The 25,301-nt window shown below is 40.5% G+C and overlaps 2 protein-coding genes across 7 annotated transcripts; both read right to left on the reverse strand.

The window, feature by feature from the left end:
* Nucleotides 1–407: 407 nt before the first annotated feature.
* On the reverse strand, nucleotides 408–5,254 carry MED7 (mediator complex subunit 7). 6 transcript variants are annotated; one of them, XR_013992365.1, is made up of 3 exons: nucleotides 5,150–5,247; nucleotides 4,420–4,476; nucleotides 408–2,041 (listed from the first exon to the last, which is right to left on the reverse strand). XR_013992365.1 is itself a non-coding variant. In XM_081035235.1 (3 exons), exon 3 carries the CDS (start codon nucleotides 2,022–2,024, stop codon nucleotides 1,323–1,325), a length of 702 nt encoding a protein of 233 aa, XP_080891361.1. In that variant the 5' UTR covers nucleotides 2,025–2,043; nucleotides 4,423–4,461; nucleotides 5,150–5,254; the 3' UTR covers nucleotides 408–1,322. The 6 variants fall into 6 exon arrangements, 5 of the variants coding, with proteins under 5 accessions (XP_080891361.1, XP_080891359.1, XP_080891360.1 ...); XM_081035235.1 differs by having other exon boundaries at nucleotides 408–2,043; nucleotides 4,423–4,461; nucleotides 5,150–5,254; XM_081035233.1 differs by having other exon boundaries at nucleotides 4,420–4,461; nucleotides 5,150–5,253.
* Nucleotides 5,255–15,439: 10,185 nt separating this feature from the next.
* GARIN3 (golgi associated RAB2 interactor family member 3) lies at nucleotides 15,440–17,996 on the reverse strand (the record flags this gene model as incomplete). Its single annotated transcript, XM_081036064.1, has 2 exons — nucleotides 15,440–16,582; nucleotides 17,376–17,996. 2 exons carry the CDS (start codon nucleotides 17,994–17,996, stop codon nucleotides 15,440–15,442), a joined length of 1,764 nt encoding a protein of 587 aa, XP_080892190.1.
* Nucleotides 17,997–25,301: the final 7,305 nt, after the last annotated feature.

Here is a 25,301-nt window from a genome sequence, read left to right on the forward strand (position 1 = left end):
CTGGAGTTTGATTTGGTCGGTCTGGGGTGAGGCCTGAGAAGTTGCATTTCTAGTAAGTCCTCAAGTGATGCTAATGCTGCTCGTCCAGGATGCTTTGAAAACCACTGGCCTACAATAAGCCAAAGGCCAGCAGAGAACCTCAGATACAAGGCAGACACTCCACCAAGACTTTGGTGGAAGACAGGTTGGAAGGCAGGAGAGAGAAAACAGAAATAACATCTCAGTGATCAAAACAAGGTGACTTCTTGCTTACATAAAGCCAAATCAGCTAGGGGGGCATGGAGTTAATGAAAGGAGGGCCTAGTCCTCAGTCATTCAAGGGCCCAAACTGAGTGAACCTTTACCATCTACCAGTGGCTTCCAATGTTATCCTGGTGTGGCCATCAAACCAGCAGACGAGAAGAGAATGGAGATTATCTAAGAAATTTTTATTGGGCAGGCCTGGATTTTTACCCCCCACATTCCACTAAGAACTTAGTCACATGGCATTACATAGATACAAAGGAGTTGGAGAAATGTAGTCCCTGGCAGGGCAGCCTTAGCTCAGCAACATATCTCAAGGGAGCAAGAATCAATCTCCAGTGAACATCTACCAGTCTCTGCCACCAAAGCCCCTTCCCTTCCTTTCACAGCTTTCGGCCTTAAGCAAGTCTGAGTTTAACTTCAAAGGAAATGTATAGCTAATTACATCTAATTACATAGACATTTTAATTACTAAAATGTACGTTTGCACCTAAATGTGATCAAAGGAGTTTTACCTGAGTGACTGAAAAAAGTCATGGGACCCATCTAGGACAGGGACAAGAGGCTGAGACAGTGTATTGACAGAAACAGTCAGGAGGAAAAATAAAATTGCTGTTTTATAACTCTATGGGTCCCTCTCTTTAAACATGTTACAATACTTTAGAAATTAAGCAAATTTTTAAGTAAAATCAAAGATTTCATAATTTCATTTATACAGCTTGGTATCCTTTATTTACCTATCATTCTTAAAACAAATGACAAATCAACTTTTTGAGGATGAAAGATTGCTATTATTGAGGATTATCTTCAACATTTACTGCAACTCCAAAAACAGGAATGGTCCACCCAACAGCAGCACTGTGCTTTTCAGCTGATGCCTCTGAATGTCATCATACTCATTTGCCTATGCTTGCCACAAAGTGAAACTACTGTCTGTGACATCTCCTAATTGATAAAGTTGGAAAGTGAAGCTGTTTACACAATTCCTACTCATCTCTCTTTTAGACTCTTCAAGAGCAAATTAACTAATATATGATGCTATTTATTGAAAGGAAAAAAAGAAAAAGAAGAAACATCCTTCACGGCCTTTCATTCATCTCATCAATTAGAACACACAAGGCAGCATCTTTTTCTATAATCTGGTCTCTTCGATGACCTGAATTTTCTCTTTGTTGTTCATTCTGTCCAGTACAATTGTTGCTATCATCAGCGTCCATTGGTTCAGTTTTTACCCTCATCCCTGCTTCTGAATGGGGCAAATCATCAGGCAAAGAAGCTAAGCAATTCTGAATCATCTCAATGACTCGTTCCAGATGCTTTTGAAACCGCTCAGCTGTTTCAAGGCGTTGACGTTTCTGCACCTCCATCATGACTCTCAAGGTCTCTCTTGCTTGGTGGGGTCGGTATTCATTTATGAGATGATGCACGTGTACAAAAAGCAGCTTAAGATCTTCTAGCTTCTCTTCTCGTTTTATACTCCCAGGGCTCCTTATCAATATATCTAAGAGGTCTAAGAAATTAATAAGGATAGACATATTGAGTTTTCTCAGTTCTTTCTTGTGATCAAACTGCATAGGATGAAGCCGTTCGATGCCCTGACTTTCTAATGGGCGGATGATAAGATCATCACATTGGAACTGGTTGCCAAACATCATGTAACTGTCTTTTATTGGAGGTGGAGGCTTGGGGGCTAGGCCCTCCTGAATATTTTCATCTGTATACTCCTTGATGTACTGCATTGGAGGTGGTGGAAGGGCACTCACTTGCTGTGGCTCACCCATTGTGGAAGATCAATAACCTACAGAAATAACCAAAGATTTAGAGTAGCTGTACAAAACAAACCTGTCACATTGGGTGACTAGAGACAGAATTTTTGACAATCACAGTTCTTAATGCGTTCACAACCTTATACACAGGAGCTTCATAAATATTTGTTGAGCAGCTCCACCCATTTCAATAGGGCTCCAAATCAATGGGAATTTGGAAGTAGGTACAAACATCTTTAATGTGTACTCATTCCTTCATATATTTATTGTTTCATATGACAATGAGTATACAGAGATTATAATGACAGATAATATTTGAATACATACTATGTACAGACACTGCTCTAAATACTTTTCCCATGGTTGTGAGAAATCTAAGAAAGGTACTCTTTTCATTTTAGAGATGAGAAAACTGTGGCTCAAAAAGGTTGAACCACGTGTGGGAAGTCATAGAGTAAATACTAGAGGAAGGATCTAGAGCCTAAAGATCTCAAACACTACACTAACCACCTTTCAAGGATAAACAAAAAACACTGCCTTCATCCTAGTGTTGCTTACAAGTTATCAAGGAAATAAGTAAGTTTTAAGGCCAATAGATCTACCTACCAAAAATAAATCTGACAAAAGAATGGTAGTTATCAAAGGGAAAGAGGGTTGGGGGGAGGATAAAGAGGATAAAGGGTCAAATATATGGAAGGAGACTAAACTTTGGGTGGTGGGCACACAACAGAATATACAGATGTTGTATTATGAAAATATACATCCGAAACGTATAATGTTATTAATTACCAATGACACCCCAATAAATTTAAAAATAAATCAATCTAAAAATATATCATAAGCAAAAATAAAAGGTAATCCCATCTTTCTGGGAGAAGAATGCTTGCAAACTAACAAAGACCAAATAATAGAAATTTTATTTTGATTTTTTAAAAACATGTTTTCTGACTCCATCCCCACTAGAAGGAAAGTACTATGACTTCAGGAATTGCCTATCTTGTTCAGAATTCACCTCCAGCACCTCAAACAATGCCTAGAAGGTGCTAGATACTTATAAAGGTCCACTGAATGAGTTTTGTTTTAAATCTACATTAAAAAAAGAAAATAGGCAAAAAGGACAAGAAAAATGCAAATGCTAAATAAAGGTGGGAAACTATTCAGGCCAACGTACTTTTAAAAGTAAATTTTTAAAAGGATAGTTTTCATCTAATAGACTATCAAGATTTCAAATATTCCATCATTCAGCAAATATAAGAACACCTTCTGTGTGGCAGGTCCTGGATTCTAACAGAGGTCACAACTCTCCTACCTCTCAGTTTCTTCAGAGTTGTTACCCCAATTTTATAAGCAGGCTTTTAGCTATCCTGGCCTGTCAGAGAAGCCTTCTGGGATGGAGAGCATCCACTCACCTTGGCTCTCATAGAAGCCACCATAAGGACTACCGCATAACACTTGTAGGTGGTAGGCCAGTACCACCCGAGAGAATATGGGAAATTCTCATACACAATTGATAGAAAAGAAAACAAATACATATTTGGAATTCAATTTGGCAGTACCAAAAATTTTAATGATGATATTCTTTGAATCAACAATTCTATTTCTCGGTATTTATCTTATAAAAATATTGGGACAACTACACACACACACAAATTTGTATAAAGATGTTTAACGTAGCATTGTTTGAAAAGAGTAGGAAAAGTTGGAATTAATCCATGGCTTTATCTATATGTAGGCTGAATAAAAGATGTCTATATAATACAATACAGCCATAAAGGAAAAAGGAGTGAAAGTAAGTGCATGGGGTGGGGGTTTATTTACAAACACTGTGTACTGTGTCATTTATTTACAAACTTATGACAGCTGCAAACAGTTACAATCAACTTTTTAAAACTTTCTAACAGAAATTCAGACTTACAGAAACACTATATGAAAAGCACAAAGAACATCTGTGTTCTTCACCCAGATTCTCCAAATGTTAACATTTTCCTTATTCGCCCTATTGGTCTCTCATCTCTCTACCCTCACAGGCTGCAGTGCATATCCCCCAACCATAATGTTCTCTTTTAAGGACATTAATTACCAAATCAGGGAATTAGCACTGACCTGGCATTTCAACGTCAATTTTAGACAGCCCCGGTTCCCCCCCCCCACTCAAGCCTTTTTAGGTTGCGGGCCCTGTTTTGTGCTTCCCAGCACCATGTGCCTTCCTCTAGTATTTAAGTTGCCATTTTCCAAAGACCAAAACTACACGACAGGTAACCACTGTTTTATGTTCTCTTGCTCTTCGGAACAATTCTGGGTTAAGCACTGTTATCATTTTCACTAGCGATCAGGCTCCCAAGTCTCCACGAGGGGACATGTTTGCACCCGACCACAAGGTTAGTAAACGGCCCCCAGCAGGAATCCTTACCTCCCCGTCGTCTGAGCTGCGCAGCACGAGTTCAGCTTCTAACTGTGCAAAAGGAACCTGATATGTTACAACAATTACGTTTATTTCCCGATTACTTCTCTAGACTGAACTATTCAAAGGCGACAGAGGTCTCCGGTGAAAATAACAGCAGGTGTCGTAGCCGGTGATGAGACGCAGGGGCCGCCCTCCCGTGTGTTCCTTTCGGGGGGGGGCTTAACAAAAGGGCCTTGCAGGGGCCCACCCACCCCCGCCCTCTGCTTCACGTCGTCTACAGCGAATGGGGCTGCTTCACAGTAAGTTTTAAGACCTCCCCGGAGGATCCTTCGGACGCCTGGCCTCGGCGTCTCCCTCCCTTCCCCGCCCCCGGTTCATTCAGACATTTCCGGAGTGTTCCCTGGAGAGGACACAGCAATGGTGTCCTCCGCTTACAAAGGCCGCGGAGACCGAGCACCTCGCCAAGGCCACACAGCTTAGCAAGCCGGCGGCGCGGGACTAGAACCCACGTCCCCCGACCTCCGCGGCAGCTCGGCCTCCCACGCGGAGGACGCGCCGAGCCCGCCGGGCTGTCCACGAGCGGCGGGGAGGCCGCGCTCGCGGCGGGGACGGGAGAGGAGGGCGGGCGCGCTCGCTCCGCGCCAGGCCGCCCCCGCTCCCAATCCGCCCGAAGGCTCGGGGTCCGGAGAGAGAAGTACACGCGGAGCGGAGCCCCAAACCGTCGCCGCTCACTCACCCCAGCTCTGGGTCTGTTTACTCCGGCAGCGTCCTTCGCCACCGCAGCCGAAATTCTACTTCCGGCGTCCTCTTCCAGGAAAACTCACTGAGGCGCTCTCTTTATTGACGGAAAGAGCTGTCCTTTAACCGAGGCTCTAGCCCCGCCTCAGACCGCTGGCTCGCTGTTACGCATGCGCCTGCTCTGGAGCCTCGTTCCCGCTCAGTCCCGTTTGGTGGCGTCACCGCCCGCGGGGTTCAAAGGAGGGGAGGTCCTCTCTGTACTTTCTTCTATCCCTACAAGTCGCAGCTGGTAGCTCCGTTTCTCTTTTCCTTTTTTCTTGTTTTTTAACGCTTGAAATTAAACGAAGCATCTGTATGTCTTATATAAAAGTTAGAAAATACAGATGCGCAGATATTTTAAAAAACTATGTCAATTCTAATTAACCCACTGTCAAAAATATTTTAAAAGATGAGATTGGATTCTATGTGATATATATGTGTGTATATATATATTTCATATATATAACGTATTTATACGTTATATATATTATATATAACTATATATTTATGTTACATATAATATATAATTCATATATATTCATATATATATGAATTCATATATGTATGATTCATATATATATAATATATACATGTAACATGTATATTACATATATTATATGTATATATATATATGAATCTGGAAGTATTTGTGACCATGATTGGGAATCAATAATATATTTTCAATTTCCGTTTCTTCACCATTCACTTTTATGTTCGTTTAGGAATTCAGAGATGTCTATATTTCGGGGCAACAAATTAGCAAATTAAAAAAAAAACAGACTTAAACGTTTCTTTTGGAGGTTATTTTCATTAGAAGTGTCACAAATTTCTAAATTCATGGGAATCTTACAAGAGCATGTTGCACATAAAAAGTAAGTTTGTTATTCTGGTAGAAGTTCTCAATTTTACCTCTTTAAGAGTCTTTGATTTTATTTCTTAAAAACTTCTACGGAGAGTTCCAAATGTCAGCAAAAGGTCACTGCCACCAATGTAATGCCAACAGGAGTCCTCAGTCTAGAGTGCAGTAAAAGGAGAAACTGTTCAGGTAAACAGTTTGCAAAAGTGGGAAACACATCTCCATAGGAAACCTACACTGCACCCCACCCCCAAACAAACACAGAGGAGAAGCCACTTTATATTATAAAGTTCCCGATCTGGTCCCTGATTGGTCCATTTCTATGCAAATGAGGAATCAAAATTTATAGAGTTTGATTGGTAGCACTGTCTTGATTGGTCGGAATTACACGTTCCTATTGGTTGTTATGGACCTGCTCTGATTGGTCAGTAAAGTTGCAAATGAGATTATAGCTGTGCAATTCCCATTGGACAGGGCAGGTTTCAGCCCATTGGTGGAAAGACTATACCAGGAACTCCTTTATAAGGATTGACTCACAGGCCGGAACACAGTATAAGGCACTGTGGTTTTCCCCTGAATGCAGAGTACCTGAGGGGCTTCTGTCGGCAATCGCTGCTAGACTCTGGTTATGAATTTGTACCGGGTTAACCATGATGAGTCCTTGTTGGCAGATATTTTCTTTCTCAGGGTTCACACAAAAAAGTCGAGAGAACAGTGTACTCATCACCCAACTTCAACACTTATCTACTTATAGATGTTCTTTTATTTCCACAAGCGTCACTGAAAGATAAGGACTCTTATTTTTTTTCATATAACCACAGAACTCGCTTTAAAATAGTTGCTGAATAGTATCAAAATCAAGTCAGCATTTGGACACCAATTGCCTCAGGATCCAATAAAATCCACCCCCTTTGTGACTGTCTAATATGTCTTTTACTTATGTTTTAATCTCTAGTTTCCTGCCCTCACCTCAATTTTCCTCCCATATCAATTTATTTGTTGAAGAAATCCATTCACTTTTGAGGATACCCTAATCAGGCATCTCCACCAGAGATCAATGTGACCTACACCTGTGACCTCCAATGGTCATTCTTAGTTCTCATTTTACTCCACTCTCCGCAACATTGGGCATATTTGATCATTTGAGTTGACCCAGGAATCAGTTTTCACTTTTTAGTGGGATATCATCCAGGTGATAACATCCAGGTGATATGCAGGCCCTGGTAACAACCTCTTTTTTGTAGTCAGATCCCCTTATCCAACAGTTTTCCACGTATTTACTCAATTTCACTTCATTCAATTGCAAAAGCTCACATCTAAAGATTCATCTTTTACTCTTTCTCCCATACTCTTTCAAAACTACCATAACGGCCTTTTGTATTAGTTCTATTTAGAAATAAGTAGAAGTCCCCAATACGATATAACTCATTTTCACCATCCCCACTGCTATGGTCCTGGTCCATGCCACCATTATCTCCCTTAGACTTCTGCAATAGCTTCCTAAATGGCTTCTTTGCTTCCACTTTTGTCCTCCCTTAGCCTACTTACCACACTGTCTTAAAATATAAGATAAATCTGATCAGTCCTCTGTTCAAAATTCTTCATGGTTTTCTATCATACTTATAATAAAATCTGATGTTCTCAACATGGCCTATGTAAGGCCCTCAGAATCTAGTCCCTGCCGACTTCTCCAATCATATCTCCTACCATTTTTTCTCTTGCTCACTTTTCTCCAGCTATAAGCTTTATTTAGTTTCCTCAAAATTGCCAAGCATATTCCCGACTGAGGGCCATTGCATTTTTCTGGAACCCTCCTTCTACAGAGATTCACATGCCTTCCTTTCTTCCTTACTTCATTCAGGTCTCTGGTTAAATGTGACCTTCTCAGAGAGGTCTTCCCTTGTCATCCTATATAAAACAACACATTCCCAATCATTCTCTTGAGAGACGCCCCAATTCCCTTACTATACATTATCCTTCCTTTATAGAACTCTCATCATCTGATATCATATTATGTAGTTTGTTTGTTTGTTTGTAGTCTTTCTTCCCCATCAAAATACTGTGTTCATGAGCATAGGGACTTTGCTTCATTCGCTGCTACACGCTCAGCGCCTAGAACAGTGCCTGAAATTGGCAAGTGGTCAATGAACATTTATTGAATAAGTAACAAAATGCATATAATCATTTTCAAATAAGTTCACAGTGACACTGATGGACAAATCACAGTCTATTTAGTCAAATCCCCATTTTGTGAAGTTAATCTCCCTCCCAAGTTTTACAATTATTAATATACTGGATGAGCATCTTGGTGCATACATGTTTACACCCATGTTCATTTCTCCCCCTCGAGATAAATTTCTAGAAATGGAATTATTGGACCCAGAGGTACAGTGTCTTAAAGGTTGTTAGTGACAGGATCAATGCTAGAATCTAGGACTCTTGACTCTCAGTCCAGTGTTCTTTATAATAAACTACAAATGAATGATGGTATGAAATTCATAATGAGAAGGGCTGGTGAAAATATGACATGTAATAATCTTTATTTATGTGGGTATATGTCCAGAATCTCAATGGAAAGTTTATTCCTTAAAGGTGTCTTGTATAGCTTAACAAGGAATACATTTATTCAACAAACAAATTTTTATTGTGTGTCTACTGTGTCAGGAACTGTTCTAGAAGATAAAAAAGACAGAAAAAAGCCTTGCATTCTAATGCAGAAACACAGATAACATGCAGACAAATAAGAATTTCATAGTTATCAGGGTTATGGGGGTGGGGGATACAAAACAAAGTGATAGTTACATCGGATGAGTATAGCTACTTTATAGCACGTGACCAGGGTAGCCTCTCCCATAAGGTGACTTTGGAGCTAAGGAAAGAGTGACAAGGAGTCAACTGTGCAAAGATCTGGGAGACAGCAAAGAGACTCAAGCAAAAAGCCAGAGGCTGCCATGATCTTCCTGAGTTAGAGAGACAGGAAGGGAGACTGTGTGCTCTGTAACTAATGAGCAAAGGAAGAGTGAGAGGAGATGAGGGGGCAGAAACAGGCAGGGGTACTTGGTAACTGGCATCTTGCCTGTTTTAGGAACTTGGCACATTATTTTTTTAAAAAATCATATGTATCACTTGAGCCTAAGTGGTAAGCAGAAATAGTCACACTTTTCCTCCACCCTGTTGAGATTTTTAAGGTTAGGCTTGAGGTATAATTTACATGCAGTAAAATTAATTTCAGGTGTATGGTTCTATGAATTTTGATGAATGTGTACTGCCATATAACCATCACCACCAGAATTAAGATATAGAATATTTCCATCACTCTAAGCAATTCCTTTTGTGCCCCCTTTGTATTCATTCTCCTCCCTTCAATCCCAGCCCCTGGTAACCATTGATCTGATTGCTGTTCACACGGTCTTGCCTTTTCCAGAATGTCATATAAATGGAATCAGACTGTATGTACACTTTCGTGTCTGGCTTCTTTCACTTAGCATAAAACTTTTGAGGTCCATCAATGTTGCTGCATACTTGTATATCAATAGTTTTTTTGTTTGTTTGTTTGTTTTTTGTTTTTGTTTTTTTTGCTTTCTACAGGTAAGGAGTATTCCATTGTATGGAGGTAGAATAACTCATTTATTCATTCACTGGTTGATGGACGTTTGGGCTATTTTCAGTCCTATAAACATCCATACACATCTTTCATTTCTTTTGAGCAACTACTTAGGAATGGAATCGTTATATGTTTAACTGAGTCTAACAGTATATGTTAGCTGAGCCTTGTAATAGTTATAGATTTAACTATATAACAAAGTTAAATCTTTAGAAAAGGCAGTTTTCTAAAGAGACTGTATCTTTTTTATTTCTACCAACAAACTAAGAGAATTTCAGTTGCTGTGACTCCTCATGTGCACTTGGTATTTTCCATTTTATTTTTACTTGTTGGGATTTACTAGCTGTGTCATTGTTTTAATCTGCATTACCTTAGTGTTGAGTATTTTTTGTGGACTTGTTTGCCATATGTATCTTTTCTTTGGTGAACTGTTCAAATTTTTTGCCCACTTTTTAAATTGGCTTGTTTGTTTTCTTACTATTAAGTTTCTTACTATTTCTTATTATTAAGAGCATATGTACACACACTGTATATGTGCTTTATCAGATATGTATTTTTGTAAACATTTTCTCCCAATTTGTAGGCAATTATTTCATTTTCTTAGCAGTGTCATTCAAAGAGCAGAGGTTTTTAGTTTTGATAGAGTCCTATTTACCAATCATTTTCTTTTATGGTTCATACTTTTTTGTGTCCTAGCCAAGAAATCTTTGTCTAACCCAAGGTCACAAAGAATTTTCCCTGTGCTTTCGTCTAGAAGTTTCCTAATTTTAAGTTTTATGTTCAGACCTATGATCCTTTTTGAGTTAATTTTCATATATTGTATGAGTTGAGATTCCTTTTTTTCATGTGGGAGTCCAATTATTCCAGCACCATTTATTTGGATTCTGATTTTTGTTGGTCTTACTACCTTTGTCATTGGTATACAGGTTCATAAATAATATCTCTGAGCTCTTTTTAGTCAATTGCTTTGTATCTCCTCTTGTTGATCAGCTCAGGCAGAAGAAATGGAAACTAGCAAACTAAATTCTTCATTTCCATCTCCTGCTTCTTCCTATCATATAATTTTTATCAGCTCACATATATTGTCTAAACAATTGTCTTTGGGTGAGAATCAGCACGAATGTATTGTTCCCTGCTGTACAGTTTCAATTCCTAATCACTGTTTTTGCTGTTGTCGTTGTCTCATGGCTACTAATGACCTTTTCACTAATAACAATCTTGACAACCCAGACCTGTGTGTGCAGCAGATGGGAGTGGAAGGTGCCCGCAATTTCTTGTGCCTGTTATGCCTTTCCTTAGCAGCAGGGGACAGCAGTAACCCTGGCATTTGGGAGCTATCCCCAGTTTACACTTAACTTTTATAACAAAGATTTGTGTCCCACCTATGAGGTTCCACTGAGGGCCAGTTATCTCTTGCAGGATGAAGAACTTAAAATGAATTTAGAATCCTACAAACAGGCAGATAAGCCCTTTTGAATTACTTGTTGTAGCTTCAAGTCCACATTGACATGATTACGTGGAATTTCACCAGAGAAAAAGTAGCTATGTCACTATCATGCCTGTTTTTGAATCATCTACCCATATTACCAGTTGCTTTTAATTACCAGTTGTTTGTGTTACATACAACATCCTAGGTCTTCAGTTGTACAAGTGAGAGGAACAGGGAAAACTATGTGTACTCCATCTTTCTGGTAGCATAAGTCTAACCAATCCATTTTTAAGTAAGCGGTGAATTATCAAGGCCATCCATGGGATATTTGTTTCCTTCTTTTTTATATCTACATGTTCTAAACTTTCTAAAACAGACACAATTTTACAATAAGGAAATGTACTTCATGGTTATTTTTTTTAATTATTATTATTTTTTTTTTATTGGGGAACAGTGTGTTTTTCCAGGACCCATCAGCTCCAAGTCAAGTCATTGTTTTCAATATAGTTGTAGAGGGCACAGCTCACTGGCCCATGTGGGAATTGAACCGGCGAACATGGGGTTATGAGCACGGCGCTCTAACCAACTGAGCCAACCGACCGCCCCTGTACTTCACTTTTAAATTATTTGAATTCAAAACCCTATACAGTGCATCATAGCCTTTCTGGCTGTCACCAACTCTTTTCACAAGGTTAGTGGGTCAGGGGAAGTGGCTACAGCACATCACACTAACACAGTGTTGCAGACTGTGTTCCCCAAAAAACAGATTTTGAGATGAAGTTTTGTGAGAAGGATGTTTATTAAGGAGTGGCCTTCAGACCAGGACCTGTAAAAGGGAAGGAAGCAGGAATGGACAGAGGAGGAAGTCAAGCTGTGAGGCAGGCCCCACTGGGAGCTCTTGAACTAGAATGGCCCTTGAGAGTTGGTCTGCACTGGGCTAGATGGCCAGACCTTCACTCTCCACAGCAATCAGTCTTTGTGTGCTCTGGGAAGGAGGGAGGGAGTTCTCTGAAGCCGAGGTAGTTTCCACACTCACTCCCAGCTGTTCCTGCATGGTACTCCTAGCAGCCCGGGCCACAAGTCCTTCACTGAAGGAATGTCCACTCCACATGGGTATTTCAAATAGAAAGGTGTCTTTCAAAATATTCTCTCCAATCTCCTTATTTTATAGATTCTATGGCAAAAGACAGGAAGTGACGTAGGGTCACATAGTAACAACCCCTTCCCCAAATATTTTTCTTCATAGCAACCACAGTGCCCTTTACAAAGTGAAAATTTGACCAAGTGACTCCCCTATTTAAGACATCTCCGTGGTTTTTCATTACTTGAAGGTCAGAAATCAAAATCCTTTACGTGGACCTCAAAGCCTTGCATGGCGGTCCCCTGCTGTGTTCTGTGGCATCTCTCTCATCTCTCTTGCCCTGCCGGCCATGACACTGCCTTCAATATTCGGAGGCATCTTTCTTCTTCCCACCCTAGTACATCTTTCTTCTGTCTGAAAGACTCCACTCGATCACAACAACCCCATGAATGACCTTATTTTGCTGTCGGCAAAAGATCTCTTTTTCATCTTTTGCATGTATGTGTGCATGCCAGACTTGAAGTTTGGGACACTGGTTAGTAAAATCAACCATCCTTTGCCTCCTTGCACTTGCAGCAGCAGAATTGCTACCAGGATGATGAACAGTGCTGTCAAAAATATTGGCCTTTATCTGATAGGGTGTATTGACTTGATGCCCGAATTGATATCTCCCTCCAGAGGAAGAGGCCTGTTGCTTTGAAATACGTAGGTATTTGTGCATTCATCTCTTGATGAACTATCAAGATAGAAAAGGAAATACAGAGAAAGTGCCTGGCAGAGCTCGTTGTGGTGGGCAAGTCCCCACCTCCACTTAACTTCAGTGGCATTTGTGTAAATTGTGGGTCTGCTCAGCTAAGGCCCTGTGTGGTGGACAAACTAGGTTCATGCTAAAGAAGCCTTTGGGGGGAGGGGAGGAGTGAGAGTAGGAGTGCATAGAATAAGACTAACAGGATTAAAGATAAAGCCATGATCTACCGAATCGTGAGATTAAGCCATTTGTAGCTAAGCAAATTCAGCCTCTAGAATAGCTTAAAGTTGGGGTTCTGAGTCAAAGTCTTTGGAAAGAATTTTCCTTTCTCTCCCTCCTCTACCCCAGAACCTCTCACATTCCCAGGAGGCTTCCCCAAAGCCTCTCTCAGGTCTTGAAGAACGTGCCTCTTTCTTTCTACCTACAGTCACTGCTTCAAGAGTCAACTACAAGGATACCTTGATTCCAGCATCTCTTGGTCTTTTTATATCAGAAGCCACAAAGTGGGATTTTCCAGCTACCCACCAGCACAACTGAGAAGGGCTTCTGCTGATATTCCTAAGCCATCACTTCTCCCACAGGACCTCATTCCTCACCTCCCCCTTACCCTTACTACACACATCTGCTGTCCGGAAAAACTCCCTAAGTTTTACTGGAAACAACTTCCATCCTAGTAGATGTTGTCACAGAGAAGAAAAAGCAGAGAATTTCAAGGCAGAGCAGATCACCCTCAGGCTCACATAAACAAACACACGAATTATTTTTCTCAAATCCAACTTTTATCATCTATTTTTAACAACTTAATTGGTTTTCATACACTCATGAAATTTACTTTTTTTCAATTGAAAAGACAAAGTAATTTCTTTTTTTATAACAGACGTGTTTAAAATTTATAATCCCATTTCTAGTGTAGAATGATTTTTTATTTTGTTTTTGGAATTACCTTCCACATGCATACATAGTTTACAGAGTTCATTAGTACACAGCATTTTGGATTATTCTGCAGTATCACTAAACATTTTCCATGTTCCTGGATTCTGAGTATTTACATCACTTAGAATTTTTATTTTATACTTGTTGAAAGATATCTTTCAGACTTAGATATTTTGTCATCTATCTCTCTTGTGCAATAAGTGAAATAACTTTGTTAAGGTATTGCTAATGCAGTGAGTGCCACCTGGCTAACAGCACTTTAAAACCATGGTGGTTTCAGAGATGTTAACATTAAAAAGATACAACAATAAATTACCATGGACACACCCTTTTGCTTAATAGAACCGAATCCCCACTCTGTTTAAACTTTGTATGTACCTGTCAGATCATCCCTCTCTCCTTTTCACCCTGTAGATATCCACTGTCTTCATTTTGTGTTTATCTTTTTTTTTTTTTTTGCTTTTCTCTACACTTTGAGCAAATATTTACCCCCAACCATATTGTTTGATCTTGTTTTTGAACTATTCTACAAATGGAACAATATCATATGCATTTTCCTAACTTGCTTTCATTAGTCAACATTTTGTGAGATTCATCCTTACTAACATGTAGAGCTGCTATTCACTTTGCTGTTGTATTGTATGCATTGTAGGCATATATCATAACTGATTAGATTTTCTGTTTGATGAACATTTGGGCTGTTTCCAGGGTTTTGCTATTACCAATTGTTTTATTATAGACATTCTTCTAGTCGTCTACTAGCAAGCATATGTGAGAGTTTCTCCACATATAAATCCACAGTATAAATCCAGGAAGAAGGAAAAAGGAGAATTTCTAGGATTAGATAGATGTGTGGTGGCCAAGACTTTGTCTAGTGCCAGATAGTAAATATATTATTAGACTTTGCAGGCCATACAGTCTCTCTTGCAACTACTCAAATCTGTTGTTTCAATGTGAACACAGCCATAGACAGACAATATATAAATGAATGGCTGTGGCTATGTTCCAATAACTTTATTTACAAAGCCCAGGCGAGTTTGGACTCTTAGGCTGCCAATTCCTGATCTAGAGGATAAACTTTACTATTCTGACTGCCTACAAATACTGCTGCACCCCCTCTTTCCTCTCCTGATTAACCCCTGAGGACACATGAGTCCTGTCTTCACTTAGTGTATGGACTGGACTAAATGTCCATGTTCAGGGACCTTTGGGGAGAAAAAGACAAAGGGTGTGAGGACACGGTGGTGGCGGTGGTGCTTCCCAGCCCACAGTCCATGACTTGCAGCCATAGTCTTGGGGAAACCAAGGGCAGACGGTGTTGAGGCAAGGCAGGGTACTCATATTGGCTCCTCTGGTCATGGGTGGGAGGTGGGGTTCTGCTTGACTGGAGGCTGGCATCTCAGGCTTTAGCACAGCTCACATCACACAAGCCACTGTGAAGTCACTACCAGGCTAAAGGACATAGAAATTCAAACAGAAGATAGCATTTGTTTTTTGGAGTCGTATTGTTTCTTTTATTAAAGGAAGTTGGAATTGACTCTCTAGGGATAGCTCCATGAGGCTGGGTCTCCACTGCAGCTTCCTGCCCTGACTGCTATTCAAATGGATTTGGCTTCAAAGATGATTGTCTCCATTGTCTCAGATGTCACGGTACTGCAAATCCCCAGGTCCTGGCCAACCAGACCTTTCTCTACCTTGGCCTCTATGTTGCACGTCTCTACCGTCTTAGCCACAAAGTCCACCTCCCTGTCACGTGGTGTGACCACAGCTTTTGATCCAGGGATGACTCTGAAGCTCCTGAAGAAAGAGCCAATCTTACTGGATTTCTTACTTACAGTTCCTGGGCTGGTGGCAGATCTGCTGCTCTTCCCGGGTTTGTGAGCTATCCTCGATTCCTTTGCGGTGGAGCTTTGGCTGGCACTCTTATGAGAACTGTGTCTTCTGCCCTTTACATTGCTCTGCCCTTTTTCTTTTTTGTCATCTCTTGTGTGTTTATGGCTGGATAAGGACCGGTGAGAGGATGATTTCCGGGTTGACTTCCCTCCTGTTTTGTGACGATGGGACGTTTTCCTAGTGGAAGTTCTGTCCTTCTTTATTCTTTTTTCCCTTTTCTCCTTCCAAGCTTCAGTTGTGGACTGGGAGACCTTCTGGCTTCCATCTCGTTCACTCATGTAACCTTCACTCTGCAAGGTTGAAACGAGGGGTCCTGCCACGGGGCCTTCAGCTCTTTCCGCGGCAGGATTTTTGGTCGTTACGACTCCTGCAAACACCACACTCTGACTGCTCTCTGGGGAGAGACTAGCAGACCCTGTTGTTATGGTGCAAGTACCTTGTGAGGATGAGCTGGCAGCACTCGCCAAGACCATGTTGGCACTCTCTGAGGATATGTTGGCAGCACTTGCAATGGCCTTGCTGGAGCCACCTTGTTCCAGCCCCTTGCTGGTGGCTCCTGCCAGGGCCATGCTTGCCTGGCCTGAATCTGCACTCTTGGTTGCTGCTAAGCTCAAAGCACCTGCTGTGGGACTTGTTGCTGCCGCTACTACTCCCAGGCTTGTGGCTGCCCGCCTCGCTGGTCCTTCGGCAGTCCCTGATGTTTTCATGCCTAAAGGCGAACCAGTCAATCCATGGGGAGCATGATGGATTCCTTCTCCCCCAGCATAAGCAGAAGAAGTGGCTTTGGACACCTCATGAAGCTTCTGAAGCTTCGCCTCGTTCTGATCTCCTCCATGGAGCTCTGAGGTCTGTACCAAGGGAGGGAGAAACAGGTGAGACAGAGATGACAAAGTGAGACCAGAACTGTCTACTCCAATCTCATCTTGGAGCCGAGTAATTCCAGGGCTCCTAATTAGAAGAACCTCTGAAACCATCCAATAAAAGCTCCCATTTGATGCAAGATCCCCTCTACAATACCCTGTCATACAGTCATTCGGTTTGGCATGAACAACCCCTGTGCCAGGGAAAGCACTAATACAATTCCCCATCCTCATACACTTTTGTTTCACACACTTGTACTTACATCTCTGCAGGACAGCTTCTAAGAAAGGGGGTTTCTGGGTCAAGAGATCCACACGTTTTATGTTTGGGTGGCTGCTAAACAAGTTGCACACAGGCGGACACACACGTGGGTTGCACTGACTTAATCAGTACATGGTAGTCACAGGGCGAAGGCAGGACTTCCTAATTGTTAACTGTGTTCCACAACCTATGAGACTACCTGAGTTGGGGTAAGTGTTCAAGGAGGGATTGGATAGCCAGGATGCTGTAAAAGGGCTTACAACCGCTGGATGAGACCAGAGCAGCTGGTTCCTAAGGTCTCTCTGAAATCCAGCCTCGTGGGACAATTTGGAGAAGCACTCAGAATATCCCCAGGTGCTAAGTGCTATCATGGTAGCTCATTTGGCCCTAACCCTTTTCAAAAATGGAATGCATTTCCCAGGTGAGCTTCAGAGAGCACAAAAGGCTTTGTAGGGCCAGCTTTGAGCTGCTCTCCCAGAGCACCCTGCCACATTTTCTTGAGTCTCTGTAGATGCTTACCACTAGGCGTTTGTCATCTTCTATGGCCATTGTGTCCATCAGTTGGAGTGTAGGAGTACTGCTGAAACTCTCCGTCGGTGGTCTCAAGATATAGACAAGTTTTTCCCAATAACAAAAGAGATCTTCTCTTGCATCTGAAGAGGGACACAGCTGCAGATAAAAGGTACGGCCAGTGGCAAGCTTCAGGCGCAGCTGCTGCTTCTCATGATCGTGGATGGAGATCTTGACAAACTTCAAGGGAAGCAGCCTGGTGAGCTCTAGGGTCTTCACAGGCTTGCGACCTCTCCCCTTGGTGGGCCGGGCGTGTCTGGCATGCTCTTCACAGACTTTAGTTGGTCGGGCCAGCAGCATGACGTCAGGTAGTGGGAGGATGGGGCTGGTGGATGCGATGCCCACGGTCACCATTTGGACACGGTTGTGTACGTCAATCATCTCTCCTTTCTTGCTGATCTGGATAAAGTCACTCTCAAACATCGGTGCATACTTGAAAACGTCATACTCTCCTCCCTTGTAGAGTTGTCGCTGCAGGTCCCCCATGGAGGTATTGAACACACCCATTGAACGGTAGCTGTGGGCCGTGTAGTAAGGTAACAGACATTCACTGCTCATGATTCTCTTCATTTCAGACAGTTCCACCAGCCACAAATCGAGTCCCAAGAGAGAAGGAGAGGGAATGAAGGCAACTACCCATCTCCCTGCAGGGCTCTGCCTAAATCTCCTCATACCACCACATTTATTCTCTACAGTCCTTTGTGACCTGTCACCATCACACACCCCTTTGTCTAGCCTCTAAGCAGCCACCCCCTTGGGGCAGGGTCACTAGCCTCTCCCCTGAAATGAACCACCACCTTCAAGGTGACAGGCTGGGCCTGCCAGGGGGTAGGTGTATGGAGGCTGGATATTCTTTCTCATCAGAATGTTGGGATGCATGACTGAGGAAGCCGTCCTGCTTTTGTAAATACCTGGGTTGTATCCAGTTTTCTTGTTGTTACAGATATCCCCACAATGATCATCTTCCTGAAAATATAGTTTTGCTTTTGCTGAATTATGGCCTGGGGATAAAATTCTGGAGGTGGACTATGTGCTTGCAAAGGGGAGGGTTCCCCTCACGATTGTTCTCCATGTCCGTAAGATGTGTAGCACTGTTATAGCAGGCACTCAGAAGTTGAAGGAAGAAGATGTTGAATGAATGGCCCAAAGGGCTTCTGTTCCCTATCAGAACCAGGGTCCCACTTATACAGTGATTCCCAGGGTGTGCAGGATTTTCTCACCCATGTGCTCATTTGATGGAGGCTAAGTTTTACAATCGTAGTTTTGTGGTGAGGAACTGAGGCTCAGGATTATCTTGCTCAGGGTGAGAATGCAGAGCTGGATTCCACCCCAAATCTTGGGACTCAGGTCAGGGTTTTTTCTCTGTCTCAAGCTGCATGGCTCACCATTAGATTCTCATTTTGCACCAAATATAGAATTGTTCATGGTTAGCAATGTGCGTGGGGACTTACTGGGAACCACAGGAATTCAGAGAGGTCTTGAATCACCATTGGGTTTCCCATACTGATATGCCTGCTGCTTCTCTCTTAATGTCTACCTGATAAACCACTGATGTTTCATTTCTTTGAAAAGCTCTTCAGAGAAATTATGGCAAAGACGTCTTTTTGGAGTTTGTTTTTCACTTTGCATAAGGTGATGAAACCAAATTCCCCCTCCCTCAGTTAGAAAACAACTTCTGAAATAAAATACATCCCCCAAGCTCAGTGATTACCATGTGAAGGTTTTGAAATAAACTTCAACCCCCAAATGTTCTTTTTTATATCCGCAGTGCCTGCTGTGATACCTAGCACATTGCAGCTCTTCAATAAACATGAACTTGCTTGTGCCCATTGACACTCCTTCTTTCATTTGTTTAGTCAACAAAATCAACAAAATTCATTGAGCAAGTATTATTTTCAGGACTCGTCAGAAAATGGAAATGCAAAGATAAAGGTCTCTACCTCTGAAGCACTAAATGCTTTTTCTAAAGACATTACATGACTTCTCCAAAAACAACAAAATGACTTATATTCTATTGTAAGGAGATCACCATTCAAAGTTAACACTATTAGGTTTAAAAAAAGGGGGGCGGGAGATTTTTCTATGTTATACTCGACCGTGTGTTCTTCTCGTAAGTCCATTTGTGATGAATGATTAATAATGAGAGAAATCAACCATACTATTAAGAACTTACTATAAATCAGGCATGGTGCTACCCACTTTACATTTAAAAAAAATTTTTTAGTGCTCACAACAGCCCTGTAAAATGTAGGTACAACTACTATTCCTGTTTCATGGAGGAGGAAATCAAGGCTCAGAGAGGTTAAACAACTCCATCAAGGTCACAAGGGACCAAAAGCATATGGAAGTCCCCACATGTGGAAACGGTGAAACCACACTAGACTTTGTCACACAAATAGAACACAAATATGCAAGCACTATACAGCATAAATTCATCCATTCATTTAATTAATATTATTAAGTGCCTACTTTGTTGTAGGTGCTAAGAATATAGCACCTACAACAACGGACAAAAACAAGCAAATATTGGGGCGGTCGGTTGACTCAGTTGGTTAGAGCCAGTACTCCTAACACCAAGGTCGCCTGATCGATTCCCACATGAGCCAGTGAGCTGCGCCCTCCACAATTAGATTGAAAAAAACTACTTGACTTGGAGCTGATGGGTTCTGGAAAAACACACTGTTCTCCAATATTCCCCAACAAAAACAAAACAAAAAAAACAAATATCCTTGCTATCACGGAGCTTGTATCTAGACAATAAGTGAGTCAAATAGATGGTATGTCCAATGCTGATAAGCACTGTAGGCAAAGATAAAGTAGGCAAGTGGGGTGCGGGGATGGGCAGCTAGAGGTGGTGGTCAAGGAAGGCTCAGTGAGGGAAGTGACCTTTGAGCAAAGACCTAAGTTCAGAAGCCATGCAGATGTCGGGGGGAGTAGCCTCTCAGTCAGAGGGAATGGCATGGGCCAATGTCCTGAGGCAGGAGAGTGCCTGGTGTGCTGGGGGAACACCAAGGGGGCTACAGTGAGAAAAGTGAAGGGAGGGGAAGTGTCTGGGAATGAGGCCAAGAAGCAACCGTGGTAATGATAGGGAGTAGATCATGTGGGATGGACCTTGTGAAGACATTAAGAGGTATTTGGATCTAACTTAAACGGGAGATGATCTGACCTACATACACACAGGATTATTCTGGCCACCATGATGAAAAGAAGTTGTAGAGGACAGAAGTAGAGACTGAGCAGCTCTTGCGAGAGATGATGATGAGTCAAACTTATGTGGTAGGGGTACAAATAGTGATCCAGCTACTGGATTATGTTCTGATTAAGGCAACTGTCACATATACTGATGTTGAACAATTTTCAATAAATAGTAAGTAAACAAGCAAGTTGAAAAATAGCATGTATGGTATACCATACATTTTTAAATAAAAATTGTGTGTGTGTGTGTGTGTGTGTGTGTGTATGAAAAGTTGCATGAGATTCTGGTAACAGTAGCAACCAAGGGGTAACTTGTTGGCTAAGGGAAATGGTGGAATCGAGAGTCAATTTTCCAGGGCATTCCCTTTTATACTTTGCAGATTTTGTTTCATTGTATATACTACATACACAAAACTAAAATACTTTCAGTATGTAGATTTATAAAAATGTAATATCAGTAAGATTATGTTCTTAGAATATTCATTGATTCAAGCCTTATATAGAAAAGAAGTAGAAAGAGGGAAGCTTCGTTCAAATTTAACTCTCTCTGGCACCAAATTTTAGAATTTGAGGACCAAAACACAAACCATTGTTCAAAATTTATTTTCTGATTTTTCTTTAAGACCTTTCAAAAATTTATTCTTTCCTCCCAAAGTTTAAAAGTCTGACACATCCCTTATCAAACAAAAAATATGGAGATCAATAAGTCAATATATATTTATTGATTACTTACTATGTGCCCATCATTATGCTAAGAACATTCAAGGTATCAAAATATAAATTTCAGAAATTTGTAAACATGACTCTCATACAAATATAGAATGAAAACATGTCAGAGATTTCATTAACTCATCAATAAGGGAACCAGAAGGATGGTAAAGCTGGTTCAAAGGTGAACTAGACTCCGAATACATATTGGCATTGGAGAAAGAATGTTGGACTAATATTGCCAGGTTAGATACAAAACTGGTTAAATGCCTACTGGGCAATAAATTCGTAACCTCTGGGGTTATCTTTTCTACTAAACAGAAATCATTTTCACGTCTTCTAAACAAAAAATCTATAAGTTATTACAGAACTTCACAGAGTCTGAGATTGTAATCAATAATAGCCTTTGTAGGGGGCTGAAAATGTTCTAAAATTACATGGTGATAGCTACACAACTCTGTGAACATACTAAAAACCACTAAACTGTACACTTTTAATGGATAATTTTTATGGTATGTGAAATGTATCTCAATAAAACTGTTAAAAATAAAAGACAGCAATATTTCTGTCTTGATCCAATCCTATTGCCTTACTTCCTTCTCTTAGATAATTAAGTAATCCTTGGGCAAGCATTTAAACAATGCTTTAATATGACATTGAAAGGACATGTTAGCCTGCTTTACAATTTTTTAATTTATAAGTTTGGGATGATTTTTCTTAACAAGGAATAGAGGGGAGCATGTATAAGCCACGACCCTAACTTTAAAAAGCTTACAGTCTAGTAGAAACACTGAAGAAACAGAGAACAAACAGTAAGGCAATGAAATATATGATGCAGTTGAATGAATGGTAGACCTAATAACACTTATCACAATATTTAAAACCAACAATAACTGTTTTGTAACAACAACAACAAAAAAAACCTGACAAACCCACAATGCTGAGGATAGTCTTCTGTACATTTTTAATTAGCCTAAGATTGAAGAGATGTGAAGAGTGAAGACACTGCATAAGATATTCTCAGTATACGTAGAAATGCAAGATTATAGGTGGTTGAAGTCTACACATTTATCATGGGAAGAGACTTCAAGTCTATCACTTTTTTTTATTAAAGTTTATTGGGGTGACAATTGTTAGTGTGATGAACACAAAATGTGAGATATATATATATATATATATCAAGTCAATCACTTTTGTTCCCCATCTATTATTTTGAAAAGCAAAGGCAAGCAGACAGCTATAAATAGCCTTTTCAATGAACATGCTGCCAGAGAGGGCAGCGTGAGCTAGGCAGGATGTGAGGGTGGGGAGATTTCCATACTGTATACAATATGTATCTGCTGGGTAAATCCCCTGGCCTAAAATACAATCCACAGTACTTTTAGGTCGATGATGCTAAGTCGAGATGGCGTGGGATGAGCTGCGGTTAGTCTTGGGTACCTAGGACTTCAGGAAGCCAGCCTGATTTCTACCTTACCTCTGGCTGTCAGAAAAAGGCTACAGTCGCCTAGACTCTTCCCCTGAGGGCTAGTATGCAAATCAACTTGCTTCTGCCTTGGGTTTAAAATGAAAATGAGTTGGAATACATACAAAAATCTATGCAGGTGATCTAAGTAATTGTATTTCTCAACATGCTGATCCAGTTAGTGTCAGTTCTCTTTCCCTCCTACTCTCTTTCGGCTCCCTTCTTGTTTCTATCCTGCTCAGCCATCCTTAGCTCCACTTGGAGCTGAAAATCTGCCCTGTTCCTCACACTGTTGTGACTATTTCCCTCTCAGTTTCCAATTTTGTTATGTTTTGTAAGCCACCTCAGGGGGCCTTTTTGTTTGTCAACTTTTCATTTGGTAAATTTCCAAACATATAGCAACGTAAAGAGAATAGACTCAAGTACCCTCACTTATTCAACACCCAGCTTCAATTGTCAAGTCATGGCCAAACATTTTCTTCTCCTCCCCTACCTAGCTCTCCCCCTCCAGTAGACTGTCAAAGCAAATCTCACACATTTTATTATGTCATCAATAATTATCTCACTATGTTTCTGTGCAAAATAAAGACTCCTTTAACATAACAACAGAGCCATTACCACACCTTAAAAAATTATTAACAATTTAATTGATTAATTAATAGCGATGATTAATCATTAAATATACAGTCAGTGTTCTGATTTCCCAGTTGTCTCATAATGTCTACAATTAATTTGCTGGAATCTAGGGCCAAATAAAATCATCGCATGCTTAACATATTTCAAAGTCTCCTAATCTATAGGTTCTTCCTCTGGCTTTTTTGTTATAGATACACAGGTTATTTGTCTTTGTTTTGTATATTTTGGACTTACCCAATTGCATCTTCATGCAATTGTCATGTTCCTTTATCCCCTGTATCTCCATGCATTTGTCATGTTCCTCTATCTCCTGTATTTCCTGCGAACTTGGATATAAATCTAGAGATTCATGTTTGATTTTTTCTTTTTTTGGCAAAACTTCTGTGTGGGTGGTTTTATATGCTTCCTACTGCATCATGTCAGGAAACAGAATGTCTGATATCTCTCTTTTTGTGATGTTAAGATTGATCCACGTGTTACAGTGTCATCAGTTTAACATATAAATTATAAATTCTCCTAGTGGCTTTTCACATGATGATTTTAGCAGCCATTGGAGGTCATTGCCTGGATCTATTATGTCATTAGGGTTACAAAGTGGTGATATGCTATCACTCCATTTGTTAGCTGGAATTCTTCTCTAAAGAAGGATTTTTCCCTCATTAAATATTTGATTACTAAACTGAGATACAGTTCCTCAGGAAATACTGAAGGATGTTTTCTGCTTTTCCTTTATTTTCCAGTTTTTGGAATAATAAATTAGTTCTCCAGCATCTTCTAAAAGTGATCAGTGGGTTGGGATTTTTCTTCAAGTAGTGTATGAACTCATGATTTTAACATTTTAGCTATTCTTCAGTTCATTGCAGTTATAATGCTTTTCAATGCCTAAATTGTTTCATCTTTGACAAGTGGGAGCTTCTTAAATTTGGCTCCTGTGAATTGAACTTTTTAAACCAAAGCAAAGGGATTATTTATCTTTATGTATGTTTTCCTGAAAGTGATAGGGCAAATATTGGGACCTTAAGGCTACAATTATCCCAGGACAAAGACTAATCCTGGTGAGTGGTTTTGAAGGTGCTATGAGAGAGAGAATAAAATTACTTACAATTGCACTCCGTGGAGACTTGGCAAATAAAAGACTTCATTACAATAGCCACTGATGATACTCTGCTTTCCCACATAAGATCACTGTGTGAAGTCCATAAATCTTTCAACCTGAACAAACCAGGTATAAATCTACCCTTTTCAAAGGAGTTTACAGTCTAGTTTAGAATATTGTAATGTATTGGTTAGAATTCGGATTGTTGTTTGTGACAACATCAACATTAAAAGGGCTTAGAACATAGAATTTTATTTCTCTTTATGTTAAAAAAAAAAAGAAAGAAAAAGAAAAAGAAAAGTGCTCCCAAGCTGGCATGGAGGATACAAAGTCTTTAGGACTCCAGGCTCTTTCTATCTTATGCTTTATTGTCCTCAACATATAATTTCTACCTCATGATATAAGATAGCTGCTCCATCTCCAACCATCACATCCACGTTCTAGTCAGCAGAAAGGAGGAAAAGAGAATGAAAAGGGTATCATGATTGTCATTAAGGACATTTCTTGGAAGTTGTGGTCATCACTTCTGCTATGTTCCATTATCTAGAAACAATTACATGACTGACAAATATAATCTTTATTCTGACTGGCCAGATAAACTTCAGGAAGTCAGTTACTCTGGAAGAAGAGGAAAGGAGATAGATACCTGGAGAAAATAGCAGTCACTGTTTCAAGCTCATATTCTGAACAGAAAACAAAAAACAAACAAAAAAACCTTCCTCTTTTAGGTAGTATATTTCCACACATGTCTTCAAAACTCAGAATGAGGGAAAGG

Source organism: Rhinolophus hipposideros (genome assembly GCF_964194185.1).
Source record: "Rhinolophus hipposideros genome assembly, chromosome: 23".
NCBI classification, from domain to species: Eukaryota; Metazoa; Chordata; class Mammalia; order Chiroptera; family Rhinolophidae; genus Rhinolophus; species Rhinolophus hipposideros.

Excerpts from the sequence above, each read along its gene's own strand:
- MED7 (XM_081035235.1), bottom strand. The coding sequence starts at position 2,024 with ATGGGTGAGCCACAGCAAGTGAGTGCCCTTCCACCACCTCCAATGCAG.